Source organism: Sinocyclocheilus anshuiensis, unplaced genomic scaffold (genome assembly GCF_001515605.1).
Source record: "Sinocyclocheilus anshuiensis isolate Anshui unplaced genomic scaffold, SAMN03320099.WGS_v1.1 scaffold507, whole genome shotgun sequence".
Lineage (NCBI taxonomy): Eukaryota > Metazoa > Chordata > Actinopteri > Cypriniformes > Cyprinidae > Sinocyclocheilus > Sinocyclocheilus anshuiensis.
In genome coordinates, this window is record NW_015551034.1 from 443,912 (window position 1) to 462,902 (window position 18,991).

At 39.1% G+C, this 18,991-nt stretch overlaps 1 protein-coding gene across 1 annotated transcript in view; it reads left to right on the plus strand.

The window, feature by feature from the left end:
- Positions 1-1,094: 1,094 nt before the first annotated feature.
- Positions 1,095-18,991, plus strand: part of tmprss3a (transmembrane serine protease 3a) — a 23,350-nt gene continuing 5,453 nt past the window's right edge. Inside the window, exons 1-8 of the mRNA XM_016450833.1 lie at positions 1,095-1,199; positions 2,194-2,428; positions 5,904-6,027; positions 6,673-6,801; positions 14,911-14,957; positions 15,797-15,962; positions 16,052-16,221; positions 16,933-17,028. Coding sequence (XP_016306319.1) covers positions 1,095-1,199; positions 2,194-2,428; positions 5,904-6,027; positions 6,673-6,801; positions 14,911-14,957; positions 15,797-15,962; positions 16,052-16,221; positions 16,933-17,028 — 1,072 coding nt within the window. The remainder of the gene's footprint in view (positions 1,200-2,193; positions 2,429-5,903; positions 6,028-6,672; positions 6,802-14,910; positions 14,958-15,796; positions 15,963-16,051; positions 16,222-16,932; positions 17,029-18,991) is intronic.

Below are 18,991 nucleotides of genomic sequence, written 5' to 3' on the forward strand. Positions count from 1 at the left end.
TTTGCATTTTAAAATCAACTTCTAAATGTCTGTTCAGTAGTCCCTATAACATGAGACAATTTCATTTGTGGTGCTTCTAATTAAGTGATGAAAAGCAGCTGCAAATGTTTTTACAAAATAAATATCACCACTACTCATCTTTGCACCAATAAAACGTGCAACACTTTGTTTTTCTACCAAATTATATGTAATAATATCTAATTAATACATTAATATTTAACTTGCATTGGAAAGGTTTCCGTGACGTCTCGCGAGATCTCGGCAAAAATTTCATGATTTATTCCAAAACATGATGCATCATGGGATACACTAGCCTCGAATAGCGCTCCGGAGCGGTATTCAAGATAGTGTGGATTTAATGTGCTTTAAGGGCAATGTGCTTTGGCGTTTTTAAGACCTGGGACAGTCTTGCGCACATACTTCCTGTCACGTGCATGTGCTCTCAAGTGGCCAAGACCACAAGTGTGGGTACTTGGACAAGGCATAACCCCATCTTTCGTTCACTTCCTAATCTATGCTTTTCCTGGACTTTTTCTTAGCCAAATGGCCCTAATGTCTCACAATCATGGGCCACTTCGTCAGTTTTCATTTTATCACAATGAATCATTATGAAGTCTATCTTTTCTCTATCTTCGTATCTGTCCCCTATTTTTTAAAGGCCCTCCATTCACCTCTGCATTTGATCAGGGCCACAGGCCTGTCTGTAAGCTGAGCTGTATTGAGGGAGACGTTGGGTGATCTGATCCCCTCTCACGATGACACGACTTCTCAGCGCTCAAACTGATCAGATGTCCCTCTTTATCGCTAAGAGTCTGTCTCAGTATGTAATAGTGAGAGTTAACAAGACCAGAGGAGACTCAAAATGAACAGATCAACACAAAGAACAAGTTTCAAGCTAATCAGACAAGATGGACTTTATAACTCTATTAGGTAAATTAGACGCGTGTTGTTTGTTTGGTCGATTATCATAGTGTGCTATACTACAATCTACCTTCCTTACTCTTCTTCTACTTCTTCTGTTGTCTTTCCCCAGTCAAATCTGAAATTAACTGTATATGTTTGGGTGCTGTTAAGATGAGTGTATGAAGTAAGTAATGGCTAATCCAGAGGAACTGGAGTCTGCAGCAGATGTAGATGTTGGGGCTGATATAAATGGAGGATCTATTCCCTGTAGAGACACAACACAAGCAGATGGTCAGGTAAGACCGCAGAGCAACTCATTTATGTTTGCATGTACAAGTGAGGCTCTAACTATCCTATCGGCCATATGGACTGAAAAAAAATGGTGTGGGATTTACTTTTCACTCAGCTAGTGAATTGCTAGTAAATTTCACAAAGAAACAGTAATAAACACATTAAACATGACATTTTGAAGTAAAAAGACTGGAATAGTGTTTTATTGTAAAATGTATTTCAGTTATCTTTTTTACAACTTTGAAAAATCATTTTTACAGTGTAGTATTATTCTGAGATCTCACCCTTGATCACGGTGAATTGTTTTTGATTTGTTGAATTATGATGAATTTATTTCAAAATATTGACATCAATGACAAAATATATGGAGAGCATTTTCTTCTCCCTTTTAAAAGTTCGAATTTTAGTATTAGCATTTAAAAAATTTTTTTTGATGTCCCATCAGATGCAACCCACTAGTTGAGAACCATTTACAATATTTACTCAGTTAATTGAAATAAAGCTGCAATAAAATTAAATATTAATATTACACTAAAAATAAACTTAAAAACACATTTGAAATGTTGTCTTGGCTTGAAGAGCTAATATTAATACAACTAGAAAAAACACAGAAATATTATAAAAAGACAAAGACACAAAATGACCAAACCAAAAGTATAAAAATAAAAGCTACTTCAAAATCTAAATAAATATAATAGTATTTTAATGATAAAACAACAGTTGTTTTCTGTACACTGTTAAAAAAAAACAGGACATTATCCATTAATTTTACTGACATTTACGTTAATGATAAAAATACAACATGATGCAGTGCAAAGTTTAAAAAAAACAACACCTGTACAAAGTTAATTCCTTAATGTTAATACAGTACATTGTGCCCTATTTTTACAGTTGTTGTTTTTTTTTAAATAAAATGAAATACCATCTAAGAAAAATCTGTATAAATGATACTTAAGGAAGAATGCTGGTTCACTATTGAGTCTTCATGTTTCCACACAGGGTACAACCGATCAGATATATCCTGAGAAAATAGAGGTGGTCTCTGTAACTGAGGATGACATTCCTTCTGTGGATACCCCGACCCTGCTCAATGCCAGTCCGCTGGACAGTTCAAGTGCCAGCCCTGCACCAGATGACAGCACCGTCAAACCAACCAAAGACCCTCTCACAGAAACCCCTTCAGCCCAGCCCAGCCTTTCAATGCCAGTTACCAAAGTCCAGCCATTTGTTACAGGTAACAATATACATCATCAAAATTTATATTTCATGTTGTACATAGTTTTCTCCTGATATGGACTTGTACAAAATAAAATAAAATAAAACATTAGCACAGTTTATGACTGTGTAGTTTATAATTACATTCATAATTTCTGAATTCTACTTGATCCTTCAATAATGCTGTCAAAAGCATTGGTCCAAACTCACCCAAAAACATTTTAGTCATGTGATACATCAACACTAATTAAGTTTGTTGCTGTCAAGTATTTGCACTACATAATAAAATACACAAAGAGATTCTGTATGTTTCTGTAGCTCAGCTAGTAACACATGATGCAAACATCAACAAGTACATATCGATAAAATGTATCAAGTGTCTGCTAAATGTATACAAATTAATCTCTCTCATCTCATGCATTGTATGACTTCATGAAACTGATATCAAGAGGATAAAACACTTAGGGGGAGACTGTTTGCACGCAGGATGGAGATACTTATCGGGGCCTGTGTCCTGCTCACCCTCACTATTGTGCTTGGAATTGGATTGGGCGGTGAGTAAATGTCTTTAGGGAGTATTCAATACACCCAGAGATGTACAGTAACACTTCATTGGGTTTTGGAAATCAATATTTTACTTGATTAAAAATATATGAGCTCTTCATGAGCGATGTTCCTTGGGTACCTGGTTTCATGTGAACTAGTGTTATAGGGAACCATATACTTTAGTTTAGATTAGTACTGGGTGGTTAAGTGTTAGGGACCCCAGGGGACCTCGTGAAGATTGGAAGTATGGCAAGGTGGGTGGGAAGCTGGACAAAAACTTCTTATTACTGTGTTTCCAAAAAGTCAGTGTAAAACAATATTAAATATGTGTTCTGAGTTTGTCACACCACAGAAAAATGCATTATTAACCACCCAGTCAAATTTGAATGATAAAAAATAAATAAGTAAATGAAAAAGCCAAGTAAATGAAATAAGGTATCAAAATCTTTAAAAAATATATAAGCGGTATTCTCTGCTCTCAAATGCTGTCGGCGCTGAAACCACGCCCACTTGCGGGAAAGCTGCCGCCTCTCAACTGTCAAATACCGCTACAACATGAATGGATGACCGAGCTGTTTTGTAAATTATTGCAACCACGTAATATGCATTTACATGACGAATGCATAGCTAGCTAGCAAATTGTACTCTGTAGCTAATAACTAACGGCAATGACAGTTACTCGCGATGGAGCGGGCGAACCACTGATGCTAATGCACTCTAGTTATTTTTTGTGTTAGGGGAGGGGCCATGTTCAGTGGCTCCAGTGAGTCATCAAGACATGATTTCAGGCCCGCCCAAAAAATCCTAAAGGCAAAAAATGGTGAGAAACTGATTAAAGGTGCAGTCAGTGTGTAAATTTTAGCAGCATCTAGTGGTAAGGTAGCGAATTGCACACGGAGGAGCTACGGAGGCCAACACAGGATAAAGATGTCGTTGTCTAAAACACGGTTTCTTTACAAAGGTAAATTAAGGAATTATATTTACTTAATTATTCAGTAAACCAATATGTTATTGCGAATATTATTGTTACTTATTCAGCATTGTGTCAGTGTTTTATTCGCAAAAACTACATAGTGACGAAACACGCTCTTTAGAGCAGTTTGTCCATTTAGGGCTACTGTAAAAACATGGCGGCGCAAAATAGCGACTTCCATTTAAGGGGACCTGCAGTGTATGTAGATAGAAATGGTCCTTTTTCACATTTCCAGGATTCTCAGCAGCGGAAGTCGTCATAGTTGGATAAACTTTGAGAGCAGTGAATGGGAGAGTACCACAAAATATTTTTTGCATTCCCATTTGCTCAAATAGCAAAAAAAACTACACGATAGTGTTTTCATGACTCTCAAAAATTTTTGAGAGAGACTGATAACGGCAGTCAGAGAGAACGATGTCAAATTTACTGTTCCTCCCATAGACGCTGCATTAGAAACACCCTTGCATTAGCGTTAACTATTTTTTTTGTAATTTGATGCAAAGGTGATATAATACAAGGTATAGTGTTATAAATGTACATGCATTTAAAAAATATATATATAAATATAAAAAAAAACTTTTGAGGATTTACGATGCTGATGACCGTTGAAATGCATCATCACAGCCTTGTGAAAAGGGTCCATTGCTCATTCTAAGGTAATAAAAACATAACGGTTGATTATGTAAGGTCTTTATGCACCTCTGAAAACAGTTGTGTATATTATACTGCATTTCTGTCAATAGATCCTCCTAAATATTACACACTGCACCTTTAATGGTCTAACTCCACAATTCAGTACTACATAGTTCACAGTCTTTGTAACGTGTTTTTAGCAATACATTTCTAACATTTATAATGTATTTAGTTATCTGAAATGCCTTTACACTGACTTTAATATGGTCATGAACGCATAGAGCAGCATTGTCAGATATTAAATAATTAATTTGGTAAATTCATTTCTAAATATAAAAATGTATAATTTTATATTAAAATAAAGTGATGTATCATCATTAAGAACAAACATGATCTACCAATGAACAAAAGTACACTTAAAAATAAACACTAATTAACCAAAAGATTAATTTAGCCTATGATCTGCAGAAGAAGAATTTCATACATATTTGTAACAACATGAGGATCAGTAAATGATGATAATTTTACCTTTTTTGTGTGTAAAATATCACTTTATCTCTTACATATTCTACCTAACACAGACTCCAGCAACCCAACACTCATCTATGCCATTATTTTTGTTATACAATTTAATATCAGTTATTCAGTTATCAGTTAGGTATTTTTCTAACGAGCTGCTTTAATTTACTTTAAGTCACTGTAGATTTAGGTAGCCTATATTTACTTTTATTTAAGTATGACGATTGAAAACTTCATACAACATAGAACACACCCTTAGCAAAGATGAACCTACACAACTGCATTGAATAATTAACAGATTAGACTGGATTAGATTGCACAACCTAGGAGCTACAAACCTTCATAAGATGTCTCCAACTCAGGTTGCACAATCCAATACAGGCCACAGCTTTGCATTATGGTATCAGCTTACTGTATAGCCTTAAAGTGGTGATGTTGGGCTGTTATAAAGTAGTCAATGAATTTATGAGTCACTAAGCAATGAAACAATGAATGGAAGGATTTACTTGCAGTGTATTGTGTCGCTGTTATGTTTCATTTGAAGATAAATGCATGTAATGAAATACATGCTTAAAATGACCACTTATCCCACATATTTAATTCTCATATTTCCACTTTAGTTGGATTAAGCTGTACAGGGAAGTTTCGATGTGCCTCTGGGTGCGTTAGCATGTCTGCACAGTGTGATGGGCATTTTGATTGTGAACACGGAGAAGATGAGCTGAGCTGTGGTGAGCACCAGCACACTTAACATTAGCATTAGCGTTCAGTGCTGTTGTTGAATGTTGCTGTTCATGTGTCAAGTGTCTATCTGCCTGTGCAGTGCGTCTGAGTGGGAAGAGCTCTGTACTTCAGGTGCTCATTGAAGGCGTCTGGAGGACTGTTTGTGCAGAGAACTGGGACTCTGAGCTTTCTCTCTCTGCTTGCAAACAGCTCGGCTATCTGAGGTACTGAATGCTATCAGGTCTTGACTGAAACACCCTCCTTTACATACCCTTCCTCTACATTTTTGTCTCCTGGAAGGCCACTATCCTGCAGAGTTTAGCTCTTTAACCCCTATTAAACACAGCAGAAACAACTAATCAAGGGCTTTAGGCTTATTGGAAACTTCCAGGCATGCAGGCGTGTTGGGGGAGGACGCTGGCCCACCAGGAGCCCACACTTCTCTTTATATGATGGAATTAACATACCCGACATGTGAAAACAGCATAATCGTGACCTAATCTTTAGGTGTGGACTCAAAACTAGGAATTTTGTTGCTAAATCAAGACAAAAAGCTTGTGCTGACTTGTTAGGTATTGCACTTTTATGGGTAGCACCACCTATAGAAATCTGTAATAACCCATTCTGACTGTAGCTCTTTCTTGGCTTTTAGCACCGGACTCAACACAGACCAGTCAAACTACAAACATTCTAAGCTTTCGGATGAGATTTTGTGAATTTTATCCATTGAAAACTTTCTAAAACTGACTAAAGACATTTGATAAAGGGATTGGGATACATGGATATTTGATGCTACACTGCACACTACCAATATGCTACTGCTGATACCATAACATCAGGTTTAATACTTTGCTTCTTCTCTCTGTTAGATATGTGGAGTCAAAAGCTCTTCCTCTGTCCTCTGTTGAGCAGGACTTCCAAAGTAACCTGGTGTCAATAAGTATGAACAACACAAATGTCCAGCAGGCCATCAAGATACACAACATGACCAGTTTCAGGTATAACACACCCTTTTCATAATTACAGTGTGTGCAAAGCAGCAGTATTCTAAAAAAAAATGTCCTGAACTTTGTAGATAGTTTCACATTTGTTCTTGTACAGATCACTTTCAAGCAACAAAGATCAAAGTTCAGTTCCAACCCTTCTTAAAACTGCCTGTCTAATTGTTCCTGGGGTGTTCCTAATTGCTGCTTCAGGTGTGTTGGATCAGGGTTGGAGCTGAATTCAGTACTAATGTAGATCTCCAGAAACAGGAGTGAACACTCGTGACTTAAAGTGTGGTCACATAGGCTACGTCTGAGTATCTAGGCTATTTTTTGAATAAGTAATTACTTAAGGAGCGCAGAAAGAGTACGTTCTATAGTATGAATGTGATCTGGATATACTACATTTGCCATGTTGTCATTGTCACGTGACCTACCAGCATGAGTTGCGTTGCCTCACAGTCACTGCCAATCTTCTTCAGTGGCCTTATTGGATAGTAAAGTGTCCATTATACGCACATTTCAGAATCATGCCGGAAGTAGTAGGTCATTCAGGTACTTTGCCTATTCTATTATGACTACTGTAAATTTGGACATACTTCTTTTGTCTGATACTGTTTTTTTTACCTAGGATACTATATATTAGGGAAGTATGCGATTTCGGATGCAGACAGTCTATTGTCCATTGTCAATCCACCTTATTTTTCAATGCAGAAGTAAGCTATATTCATTAGCCACTTTGGGTAAATAATTAGTACAATAACCAAGTGCAGTAAATGGTAATCTGTGCTACAAATCAGTGTTTCAAATTATACTAATAAATTATAATAATATAATAATAAGTACCAACCAAACAGCATAAATAAGGTGGAGCGTGTAGTGAAGTATAAAGAACAGCTCACACATAAGCCACATTCAAACAAAGCAGCTTTCTGTTGATCAATGCATATAGTTCACGTGACCAACTTGAACCTGATGTGAAAACTGCTTGGGGAAATCTTTTGTGATTATGCATTGTTCCTGATTGCTTGAATTCCTATTGAAATGGATTCCCCTGCGAAAATTTGCCAAACAATGGTAATGAGGATAACTAGCAAATAAATTTAAAGTTAATAATCATGCAAATTGTATAAGAATATGAAACTCCACACCACAACTATAACAATAGTGACTCAGTAACTCACCTGATGAATGATAAAAACCTTGCCAGCCAGTCTGCACATTTATAATAAACAGAACATTATTGCGCTTTGGTTTGGACAATAATATAGAGTTTACAGACAGTTTTAGATAGTATTCTAGTGTTTCGCTACTAATGAACCAGGCGTTCTCAGTCCTCTGAAAACTTTATTAAAGAACTGAAGGAGGTTACTGTTTTGGCCATAACCCATGCTGTACATAACAGGAAACACAAAAAAAGAATAACGTTCACTGCTCTCGGCTCTCCCTCTCAAAACTAACTCTGAACTCTCTTTTTAGCCTGTCCTCCCCCCACGCTGGCCATCCCCCTGCCCCTTAAAGTGAATGGGGACTAACAGCTATAACCAGTTATTGCTAAATGAACATTGCTGAACATCATGACATTAACAAATGTCCTTCACATTTGTAACAGCATCACAGCATCTACATGCATCTTCCTGTTTCCAAACTGATTTATTCTGGTTTCCAAAAGATACAACAGAAGCAAACAGAAGACACGGTAGAAAAACATCTCGGTTACGTATGTAACCTTGGTTCCCTGAATAGGGAATGAGATGCTGCGATGGCGTCATCGCTATGGGAAACACCTCCGGTGTGACGAGCACATGGTTCCCTTTCATAGGTTAACTCAATGCTGTGATGGCGTCATCGCTATGGGAAACACCTCCGGTGTGACGAATGTCTGAAGCCCTTTTACCATCATGTCAATTCATTGGCCAATAGCGCTTAGCACTGCCCCATGCATACGTCACGTATCATCATATCAGCATACGTCATTTCATCAGATTTCCACATGATGAAGGAAGCGCTATCGAATGTACGGGAACGGCCAGCATCGCAGTATCTCGTTCCCTATTCAGGGAACCAAGGTTACATACGTAACTGAGATGTTCCCTTTCATAGGGAACACAGACATCTTCCATTGAAGACCCCTTAAAGAAAGCCTATGAAGAAACCATTAGCTCTCGTAGAATGAGCAGACAGCCCTAGAGGCGAAGTCAAGCCACATGCCTCATAGGCCATAGAGATAGCCTCCACTATCCAATGTAAAATTCTCTGTTTGGTGACAGCAGACCCTTTGTTCTTACCACCAAAACACACAAACAACTGGTCAGATCCACACCACTGGGCTGTGAGGTCAATACAGATCTTCAACGCCCTCACCAGGCAGAGACTCAGAAGTCACACATCACTACCGGATCCTGCATCAGCAGGGGAGTAAGCCTCCAAACCCACTTGCTGAAAGCGAAACGGAGTCGAAGCAACCTTAGAAATGTACTCAGGCCTAGGTCGCAGTAAGACTTTAATCAGCCCCGGGGCAAAGTCCATACAAGAAGGGCTGATAGAAAGAGCCTGCAGATCCCCAACTCTCTTAAGAGAGGATAGGGCCACCAAAAGAACTGTCTTAAGGGTCAAAAGTTTCTCTGACACAGACTCCAATGGCTCAAATGGATAGCCTGTCAGGCCTTACAAAATGACAGATAAGTCCCAAGAAGGAATCAGTGCCAGGCGGACAGGCCTAAGCCGTCTTGACCCCTGCATGAAATGGGAAACCAGAGGGTGACGTCCAACGGAAACACCTCCCATGGGTACGTGGTCAGCAGATATGGCTACCACTTAAACCTTAAGAGTGGCAGGGCCACCCCCTTAGAAAAATGACTTTGAAGAAACTCCATTACCGGAGTTACTGGATTACTGGACTGGGTCCAGATTGCGTTGCCTACACTAGGACGCAAAAAGCTTCCACTTAAGAGCATACAAGTGTCTCGTGGAGGGAGCCCTAGAATTAAGAATAGAGAGCCGAGAGACCAGAACACATTAACGCACTCCGCTCAGGGGCCACACCCTTAATCTCCAATAAATCTGGACGGGGATGCCAAATCATACCCCGAGCCTGAGTCAGTAGGTCATGTCTGAGGGGACCTCCTATTCCGAGAACTACGTCTGAGGATAAAGACTGGTCCTGGGCCATTCGTGGGCCATAGCGTCTACACCCAGAGGCAACGGAGGAGACAGGGAAGACCAGAACGGGCAATGCGTAATTATGCTCTGCCATATGAGACTCACCACCTGGGGGTGCAATCTCTATTCTCCGGCCTCCAAACTCGAGAGTAAGTAAGTCCACTCCTGAGTTCAGGTGACCTGGGACATGGACTGCTCTGACTGACTGACAGGAACTTTGTCTGCGCCCAAAGAAGAACACGTCTTGCCAACCTGCACAGGGAACGAGAGCGTAATCCTCCCTGATGATTTAGAAACAAGACCACAGCCGTGTTGTCTGTCCTGTCCAAAATGTGACAACCTCTCAATTGGTGTAAGAACCATTTGAGTGCCAGAAACACTGCCAGCATCTCCAAACGGTTTATGTGATTGAGCTAATATCAGCCATTTGTCCAGGTAACGCGTCCATTCACTTCGCGTTCGAGGAGGCGGTTCAAATGGAAGAATACAGTATTAGCAAGCTTTATTAAAAAAGCAAGCCTGAGGAACTTCCTGTGTCTCTTGATGATCTGGATACAGAGTACGCCTTAGATCGATGGTCACAAACAAATCTCTGGTTCATATAGAGACAGGATAAACTTCTGCATCAGAAATTGCTTACACCAAGCACAAGATTTAGGTGACACAAATCCAATCAAATGCAAACCAGTCACACTAGAAGAGACAGAGTTAGTTCCAAAATGGGTAGTCACCGTAAACGTTGGATGGTGTAACCATATGACTGACTGATCCTCCCTCATGAGGCCATGAGACTCCTGTGTTGCGGGAAAAACCTCTGAAGCAGGAAATAGATTACTAAAATCAGGCAAGCCAACACCAACCACAGAAGTGGGAGCTTGGATGTCAACATAAGCTAAGTCATGGAGAACAGTCAAAATCAGTCCGAAACGCAACAAGTGTCGGAACAGCTGATCGAGAGGCAAACACACTTATAGGTTGCCCACATTCATGCAAAAGTTCCAGCTCAATGCAACAGAGGAGCTGACAAGAACAGAGTATTTAGTCATGCAAATCACTGCTTGGTAGCATAAAGCGTCCAACGTTTATAGCGCAAAATAATGTATGCTGCAGTCACATAATGCAGTCAGTCATGTGAGGCGAGTGTTGGTAGCATAAGCCTCGCATCAATCACATGAAGTAGGCTGACCATGTAGAGCATTAATAGCTTGCCATAAGAAAATACTCTTGCACGTGTACTCATTCACACAGTAGCTCTGCTCAATGCATCTCAGTTGGGATGACAAGAATAAATAATTAGTCATGCAAATAGTATTGGTAGCATGAAGTGCCAAAAAACCATAGTGCACGACAAAATGTCAGCTGCGGAACTCAGAGTCCGTGCCTAGAAGCAGTCACATGAAACGAGATGGAAGCGTAAGCGCCAAATCAATGTACGTGCCTACATTAATGCAGTGCAGAAGTAGAGTGACAGGAAAAGCCCTTGCTCACTCTGCAGCCTGAATCACTATAGCATTAGGAGTTAAACAGCTTGCCATAGGAATTTACTCTAGATATGTGAACTTGCCCACTCATTTGTTCCAGCTCAATGCAGCAGCGGAGCTGAAAGAAATATGATAAGACGGGCAGACTAATGCTTGGCAGCATGAAGCGCCAAGACCATAGCGCATGACAAATATCTACTGCAGGACTCCTAGAGTCTGAACCTAAAAGCAGTACACAAAACAAGAGTTGGAAGCGTAAGCACCAAATCAATGCAGTGCCTGCATTAGTGCAGTGCAGAAGTAGAGAGAGAGTTAGGAAAAACCGTCTGCTCACTCTACAGCCTGAGCCATTATAGCATTAATGTTAAAATAGCTTGTCACTTAATGTTCCAGCTTAACACAGCAGCAGAGCTGAAAGAAAAATTATTATTAGTTGGGCAGAACAATGCTCGGTAGCATTAAGTGCCAAGACCATAGTGCACAACAAATCATCTGCTGCAGGACTCCTCAGAGACCGCACCTAACAATTGTACACAAAACAAGAGTTGAAAGCATAAGCACCAATTCAAATGAGCGTGCTTGCATTAGTGCAGCACAGCAAGTAGAGAGAAAAATAGGAAAAACTGTCTGCTCAATCTACAGCCCGAGCCACTATGTTTTAGCTTTCAAAGAAGGCTTGCTTTAAGAAATACACTATATATGTGGACTCATCTACTTATTTGTTTTAGCTAGACGCAGCAGCGGAGCTGAAAGAAATAGTAATTAGTCGGGCAACTAATGCTTAGTAGCATGAAGCGCCAAAACCATAGTGCACAACAAACATTCGCTGCAGGACTCCTAGAGTCCACGCCTAAAAACAGTACACGAAACAAGAGTTGAAATCAAATGAATGTGTCTGCATTAGTGCAGCTCAGCAAGTAGAGAGAGATGTAAAAACCTGTCTGCTCACCAAGTTATAGCTTGCTATACAAAATACTCTTAAATACGTGAGCTCATCCACTTATTTGTTTAAGCTCAATGCAGCAGCGGAGCTGAAAGAAATAACGTCAGTAATTAGTCGGGCAAACTAATGCTTGTTAGCATGAAATGCCAAAACCATAGTGCACGACAAAGTCCTCAAATTAATTCCTTTCGCGTTGTTTAATAAACACGAGAAACACTTAATCCAGGGGAGGGAAAGAGCAAACGGAATCCGTAAACGCACCCCCTAACCTCTGCTTATATCTACAGCATGTGTCACCTAAGAGATCCTGAGAGCCCAAGGACGCTGTAGAGTACGTATCATCTAATCAGCAGCCGAAATAATTGATTTGTGAGCTTCCGGAGCGGGAATCAGATTTGACTAACCACTGGACTAACAAGGCGCTCTTCTGATGAGCACATGTGGTCCGGGGAAGCTGAGAGAGAGAGAAAGGGAATTCCATTCACTCACTCTCGGTACACTCGGGCTCATCACCGTCACCCCAAGTGTCGAGCTCGTGCAGTACCTTGGCAACCGCAGAACTGGAACAACGGTGGTTGAACGAACATCTCTCCTTCCTCAGAAAGAGAGCGAGCCCAGAACGCAACACTTACAAAACACAGATTATCGCAGACACAACAATAGGTGTAGGCTGCGAAGCGGTCTACCTGTTTCATCGTGAGTCCATGATGAACCTGTAGCATGTATTCATACACTTCGGAAAACTCATTGTGTCCAGCTTAGAGGAGTAAACTGCTCTATAAAATAGTTGGCTCAGAACAAAAGAATCTCTTTCCGATGTCAACAGAAAGTTTGCTCCCTGAAGGAAATGAAATATAATGAAATAGCATGTAGCACGCTGATATGAGCATACGTGATGTATGCACGGGGCAGTGCTAAGCGCTATTGGCCAATGAATTAGCGTGATGGTATAAGGGCTTCAGACATTCGTCACACCGGAGGTGTTTCCCATAGCGATGACGCCATCACAGCATTGAGTTAACCTATGAAAGGGAACCATGTGCTTTCACAGCTGATCACACAGGAAGTTATGCCCCCTACTGGCTTAAATACTGTATCTTCTAAACATCACCATCCTATTCTCTTAAAGAGACACCATGTTAAATATCAAACACACAGTCCAGAAACATTACACTGAAAAATTACAAAAAAAAATAAAAAAAATACTATTATTAAGCAAAAAGTAAGCAAATATGGTTTGCACATTATGGCCTATACACTCCCGGACTCTAATTGTATTCTGTTATTAGGAACAATTACAACAAGACAATCAACAATTAATATATATGTTCTGTTTACAGTTATCTTTTTAGTTATCATTTTTTGAATTAATGGGCCTTTACGCTGATGAAATATCCAACATTCTAAATGTAAATGACAGCAATGACAACAAACTTAGTTGTAATCAGTCCATTTAATCATTTCTAGCCACTCATACTGAACTTCAGTTAACTTTTATATTGTTTGTATAAAATTATATCATAATTCTTTTGACTGAAAGCAAGATGCGTGCAGAGTGTTGTGACAAATACAAAGCAGCTCTGATATGATTTCATTTACATGGAACTAAAACCTGTATTCACCAGAAACTTTAACTCATATTTTGTGCCCTTCCAAGAACTGTAACTTTCTTCAGGATGTGCCAATTTAGTTCTTTATAATGTGTTGTTAGTTCTTAATACTGAAGAATGTAAATTTGGTGAAGCTAATATCCTGTAATTTAATACACTCCTCTATCCCACACTTGACTGCACTACATAATGTCTCACCCTCAGGAATGAAAACTGAACTTGATGCTCATTGTTGTGCAATGCAAAAGTCAAACATATAAATTAATCTGTTTGATCTGCTTAAAATTTTAGCTACTGTTGTAAATATATGATTGACTTTGGTCAGTTTGATCATGTATACAAGCCATTAGGGGCATTTTTCACACAGAGCACAGCCTTTAGAATTACCTCTTACCTTATTTCTGTACCTTATTATATTGCTTTTGTACTATTTTAGACCTAGAGTGCCATCTGCTCACAGCAGTTGCTCAGAACACTGTGCATACTTTAGAAGAGTTTTGCATTACTTTGTTCTGTAGCCAACAGCTTCAAGTGCTTGATGCCCCCTTTTACCCTCTTTGAATGTAATGCTTTCACAGCTCCTATGCTTTTCATTTCTGTCAGGCACAGGAGATTAGTATGATTCTACAAAATCTTAAAGTCAAACATAATTAATGTTTTGTAGATTTACTCAGCATGCATAAACTCTTCCATTTCTGTCATCATTTTCTCACCACCAGTAATACAAACTCTTTTGATTTTCTTTCTTGCATGGAACACAAAAGGAGGTCATCTTAGTCATATGATACCTATTCCTTATGTTTTCTAAAAAATAGGCCTTCTATCTTCTTTTTTCCCAAGGCAGAAGTGGTTTTAGATGAATTAAGCCCATGAATGGCATACCATTTCTTAACCATCTATATCATTTTGTTGACTTCTCTATCCCTAGTAAAACCCAGTGCAGTCTGGGGATGATAACAACACTTAAGTGCATAGGTAAGTCATATCAACAGTACTTTTGTTGGTTTACAGGTACATTAGCAAAATTTCTGCAAAACTGTCATGAGAGTAGCGATGTATGAAGCACAGCTCACACAAAAGTCATTTTCAAACCAAACAGCTTTTAGTTGGTCAATTATTTTACACCAAATGAACAGGACATTTGAGTAATATCATTAAAATGAGGTTATTACTCATTATAATAGCATTAAAAATAATGTATACTAGTTTCATTCACATTGCTCAGCCTGTGTGCGATTCACCGTTCTAGACTTAAAAAATGAACAAAATATATATATAATGTCCAGAGAACAAAATAAAAGATAATCAGAGCTTTGATATGAAGTGGCAACTGTTAATTAAAAAACCTCATACATCCAGGCCAATAGGTGTCAGTGTAGAGTTCAAAGTTAAAACTATAATAACAGAAACTGCGACTTTTTATCTTACAATTCTGACTTTATTTCTTGCAATTGCTTGCAAAAGTTCATATCTCACAGTTCAGACTTTTCTTCTCAAAACTGAGTTTATATCTTGCAATTGTGAGTTTTAAATTTGCAATTGCGAGTTTATATCTCGGTTTATATCTCGCAATTGTGATTTTTTTATTCAGTACTCAGAATTGGGGAGAAAAAAAAGAATTGTGAGAAAAAGTTTCAATTAACTTTTTTTTTTTTTTTTGATTTTGTGGTGGAAATAAGCTTCCATACCTTTAAGTGTTTCAGAACTTTATTAATTTTAAAAGATGACCACTTTCTAAACTATAAATTGCAAATGTGAAAAATCATTGCCATATCAGTGATTAATAAGCAAACATTTGATCTATTTCTGCATAGCTTGTGGTTCCAGACCTAAGTTCATTGCTCGTATAGTAGGCGGTAACCTGTCGGTTGAGGGTCAGTTCCCCTGGCAGGTAAGCCTGCACTTTCAGAACGAGCACCTGTGTGGAGGCTCCATTATATCATCTCGCTGGATACTGACTGCTGCACACTGTGTATACGGGTGAGTTTAAAATGTCCTCATGAAACAATATTCAGATAGCCACATGGAAATTATCATTTATCAATTAGCGTCTGCTGCTTTCCATGCAGGTTTGCATTCCCTGTCCTGTGGAACGTCTATGTGGGTTTGACTGATCAACCAGTTAATGCAGTGCAGTCTCTCGCTGTGGAGAAGATCATTTATCACAGTCGCTACAGACCCAAGGGCTTGGACCATGATATAGCTCTGATGAAACTGGTGCAGCCCCTCAGCTTCAATGGTACCTTTTGCAAAAGGGGTTCTTTTAAAGGGCTCATGAACTTGCCTCTGTTTTTTTTATTTTTTTTTTATTTTGTACTGTACAGGTCCACTTATAATGTTATCAAGATTTTTACATCAAAAAACATCATAATTCAGAAGTATTAGTCTATTTTCTGTCCTGTTTTTAACGCTCCTCATCAGAACGCTCTGTTTGAATAGACGTGGCGGATTGAAGACTCGCCCACTGCTATGATTGGTGAATCAGTGGGTGGGGCTAAACAGGCAGTGATGTTGAATTGGTGGGTGGGGCTAAACAGGCAGTGATGTAGAAGCAGGCATTGATCTTATTCTGTGGAGGCGGTGTTTATCCACACTATTAAATCATAGAGTTGTACATTCCACAAGCTGTCGTTTTGGCTGACTGGCTTCAATATAAGCTGTTTTTAGACTAATGAGAAAGTTTTGAGTTCTGAAACTTACAGGTTGTTTTTATAGTACAATTACCTCTTATATGTCAAAAGATTAAGGGAATTTTGGTTTCTCAGTTCATGACCCCTTTAAAATGGAAAGTGGTTCTAACGAACCACATGGGGTGACGTTTATTTCACAAGCTAGTGTAATGACTGGCAGTTATGCAAATGGACTTTTAGTCTTATCTTAATAAGTTACATCCTCCATGCCCTTGTTTTGCATTCATTGTGACAAATGGCTTATCGCCATTTTTTTTCAGGTTTTGTGGAGCCTATTTGTCTGCCGAACTTTGGGGAGGTGTTTGAGGATGGTAAAATGTGTTGGATCTCAGGATGGGGAGCCACAGATGATGGAGGTGAGTCTGGGAATTTAAAGGCCATTACACACCAAACAGACATCGAAGAACTAGTGGCAACAAAAGCCGACTATCTTGTCACCTCTGTTTGCTTGTGTTTGTGCCAAAAAGTAGTGCTTGAACACACCAAAGACTACAGCCAATGGCCAACTAGCACATATTTTCTGTGACTGTGTGTAAGGAAATAACTCTCACTACCAGTCATTACCGCGGGAAGTAGGGGTGCTGAGGGTGCTGCAGCACCCCCTGGCGTGTAGCCCAAGAAAAAAATGGGGGGGCTGGGGGTGCGGTGTTAAAAATAAATAAATTAAAATTTTGTAACAAAAAATAAATAAAACTAATTTTATTAATTTGTATATTCATTAAAATTCATATAAAAAAATTGCCTAAGCCTACAGTGACAATAAGCAACAGTAAAACATGAATTAAGTTTAATCAAACTGATTGTGAAAGTCGTTTCAACTTAAACTGACTTAGGAAGTCGTTTGTTGCCATGACTTTTTGATCATATTATTACCTGTGACATGTCTGTGCCGGACCCAAATCAAGAATTAGTCTATTTTCTGTCCTGTTTTTAACGCTCCTCATCAGAACGCTCTGTTTGAATAGACGTGGCGGATTGAAGACTCGCCCACTGCTATGATTGGTGAATCAGTGGGTGGGGCTAAACAGGCAGTGATGTTGAATTGGTGGGTGGGGCTAAACAGGCAGTGATGTAGAAGCAGGCATTGATCTTATTCTGTGGAGGCGGTGTTTATCCACACTATTAAATCATAGAGTTGTACATTCCACAAGCTGTCGTTTTGGCTGACTGGCTTCAATATAAGCTGTTTTTAGACTAATGAGAAAGTTTTGAGTTCTGAAACTTACAGGTTGTTTTTATAGTACAATTACCTCTTATATGTCAAAAGATTAAGGGAATTTTGGTTTCTCAGTTCATGACCCCTTTAAAATGGAAAGTGGTTCTAAAGAACCACATGGGGTGACGTTTATTTCACAAGCTAGTGTAATGACTGGCAGTTATGCAAATGGACTTTTAGTCTTATCTTAATAAGTTACATCCTCCATGCCCTTGTTTTGCATTCATTGTGACAAATGGCTTATCGCCATTTTTTTTCAGGTTTTGTGGAGCCTATTTGTCTGCCGAACTTTGGGGAGGTGTTTGAGGATGGTAAAATGTGTTGGATCTCAGGATGGGGAGCCACAGATGATGGAGGTGAGTCTGGGAATTTAAAGGCCATTACACACCAAACAGACATCGAAGAACTAGTGGCAACAAAAGCCGACTATCTTGTCACCTCTGTTTGCTTGTGTTTGTGCCAAAAAGTAGTGCTTGAACACACCAAAGACTACAGCCAATGGCCAACTAGCACATATTTTCTGTGACTGTGTGTAAGGAAATAACTCTCACTACCAGTCATTACCGCGGGAAGTAGGGGTGCTGAGGGTGCTGCAGCACCCCCTGGCGTGTAGCCCAAGAAAAAAATGGGGGGGCTGGGGGTGCGGTGTTAAAAATAAATAAATTAAAATTTTGTAACAAAAAAGAAATAAAACTAATTTTATTAATTTGAATATTCATTAAAATCATAGGGGAAAAAAGCTTAACGACAATAAGCAACAATTGTCGCATCCTACAGTGACAATAAGCAACAGTAAAACATGAATTAAGTTTAATCAAATTGATTGTGAAAGTCATTTCAACTTAAACTGACTTAGGAAGTCGTTTGTTGCCATGACTTTTTGATCATATTATTACCTGTGACATGTCTGTGCCGGACCCAAATCAAGAATTAACGACCATTTCTACAGCCATTGCGAAGATAGCAGAAAAAGATCGAGAGCGTCTATTACCTCAGCAGCGACAAATAATAATAACAATCTCGCATTCTCGCTTCTACAGCGCTTATTTTGATATTTAACGTTAGATCTTTCATATTCTTGGAACAAAATTAATGCTTAAGGT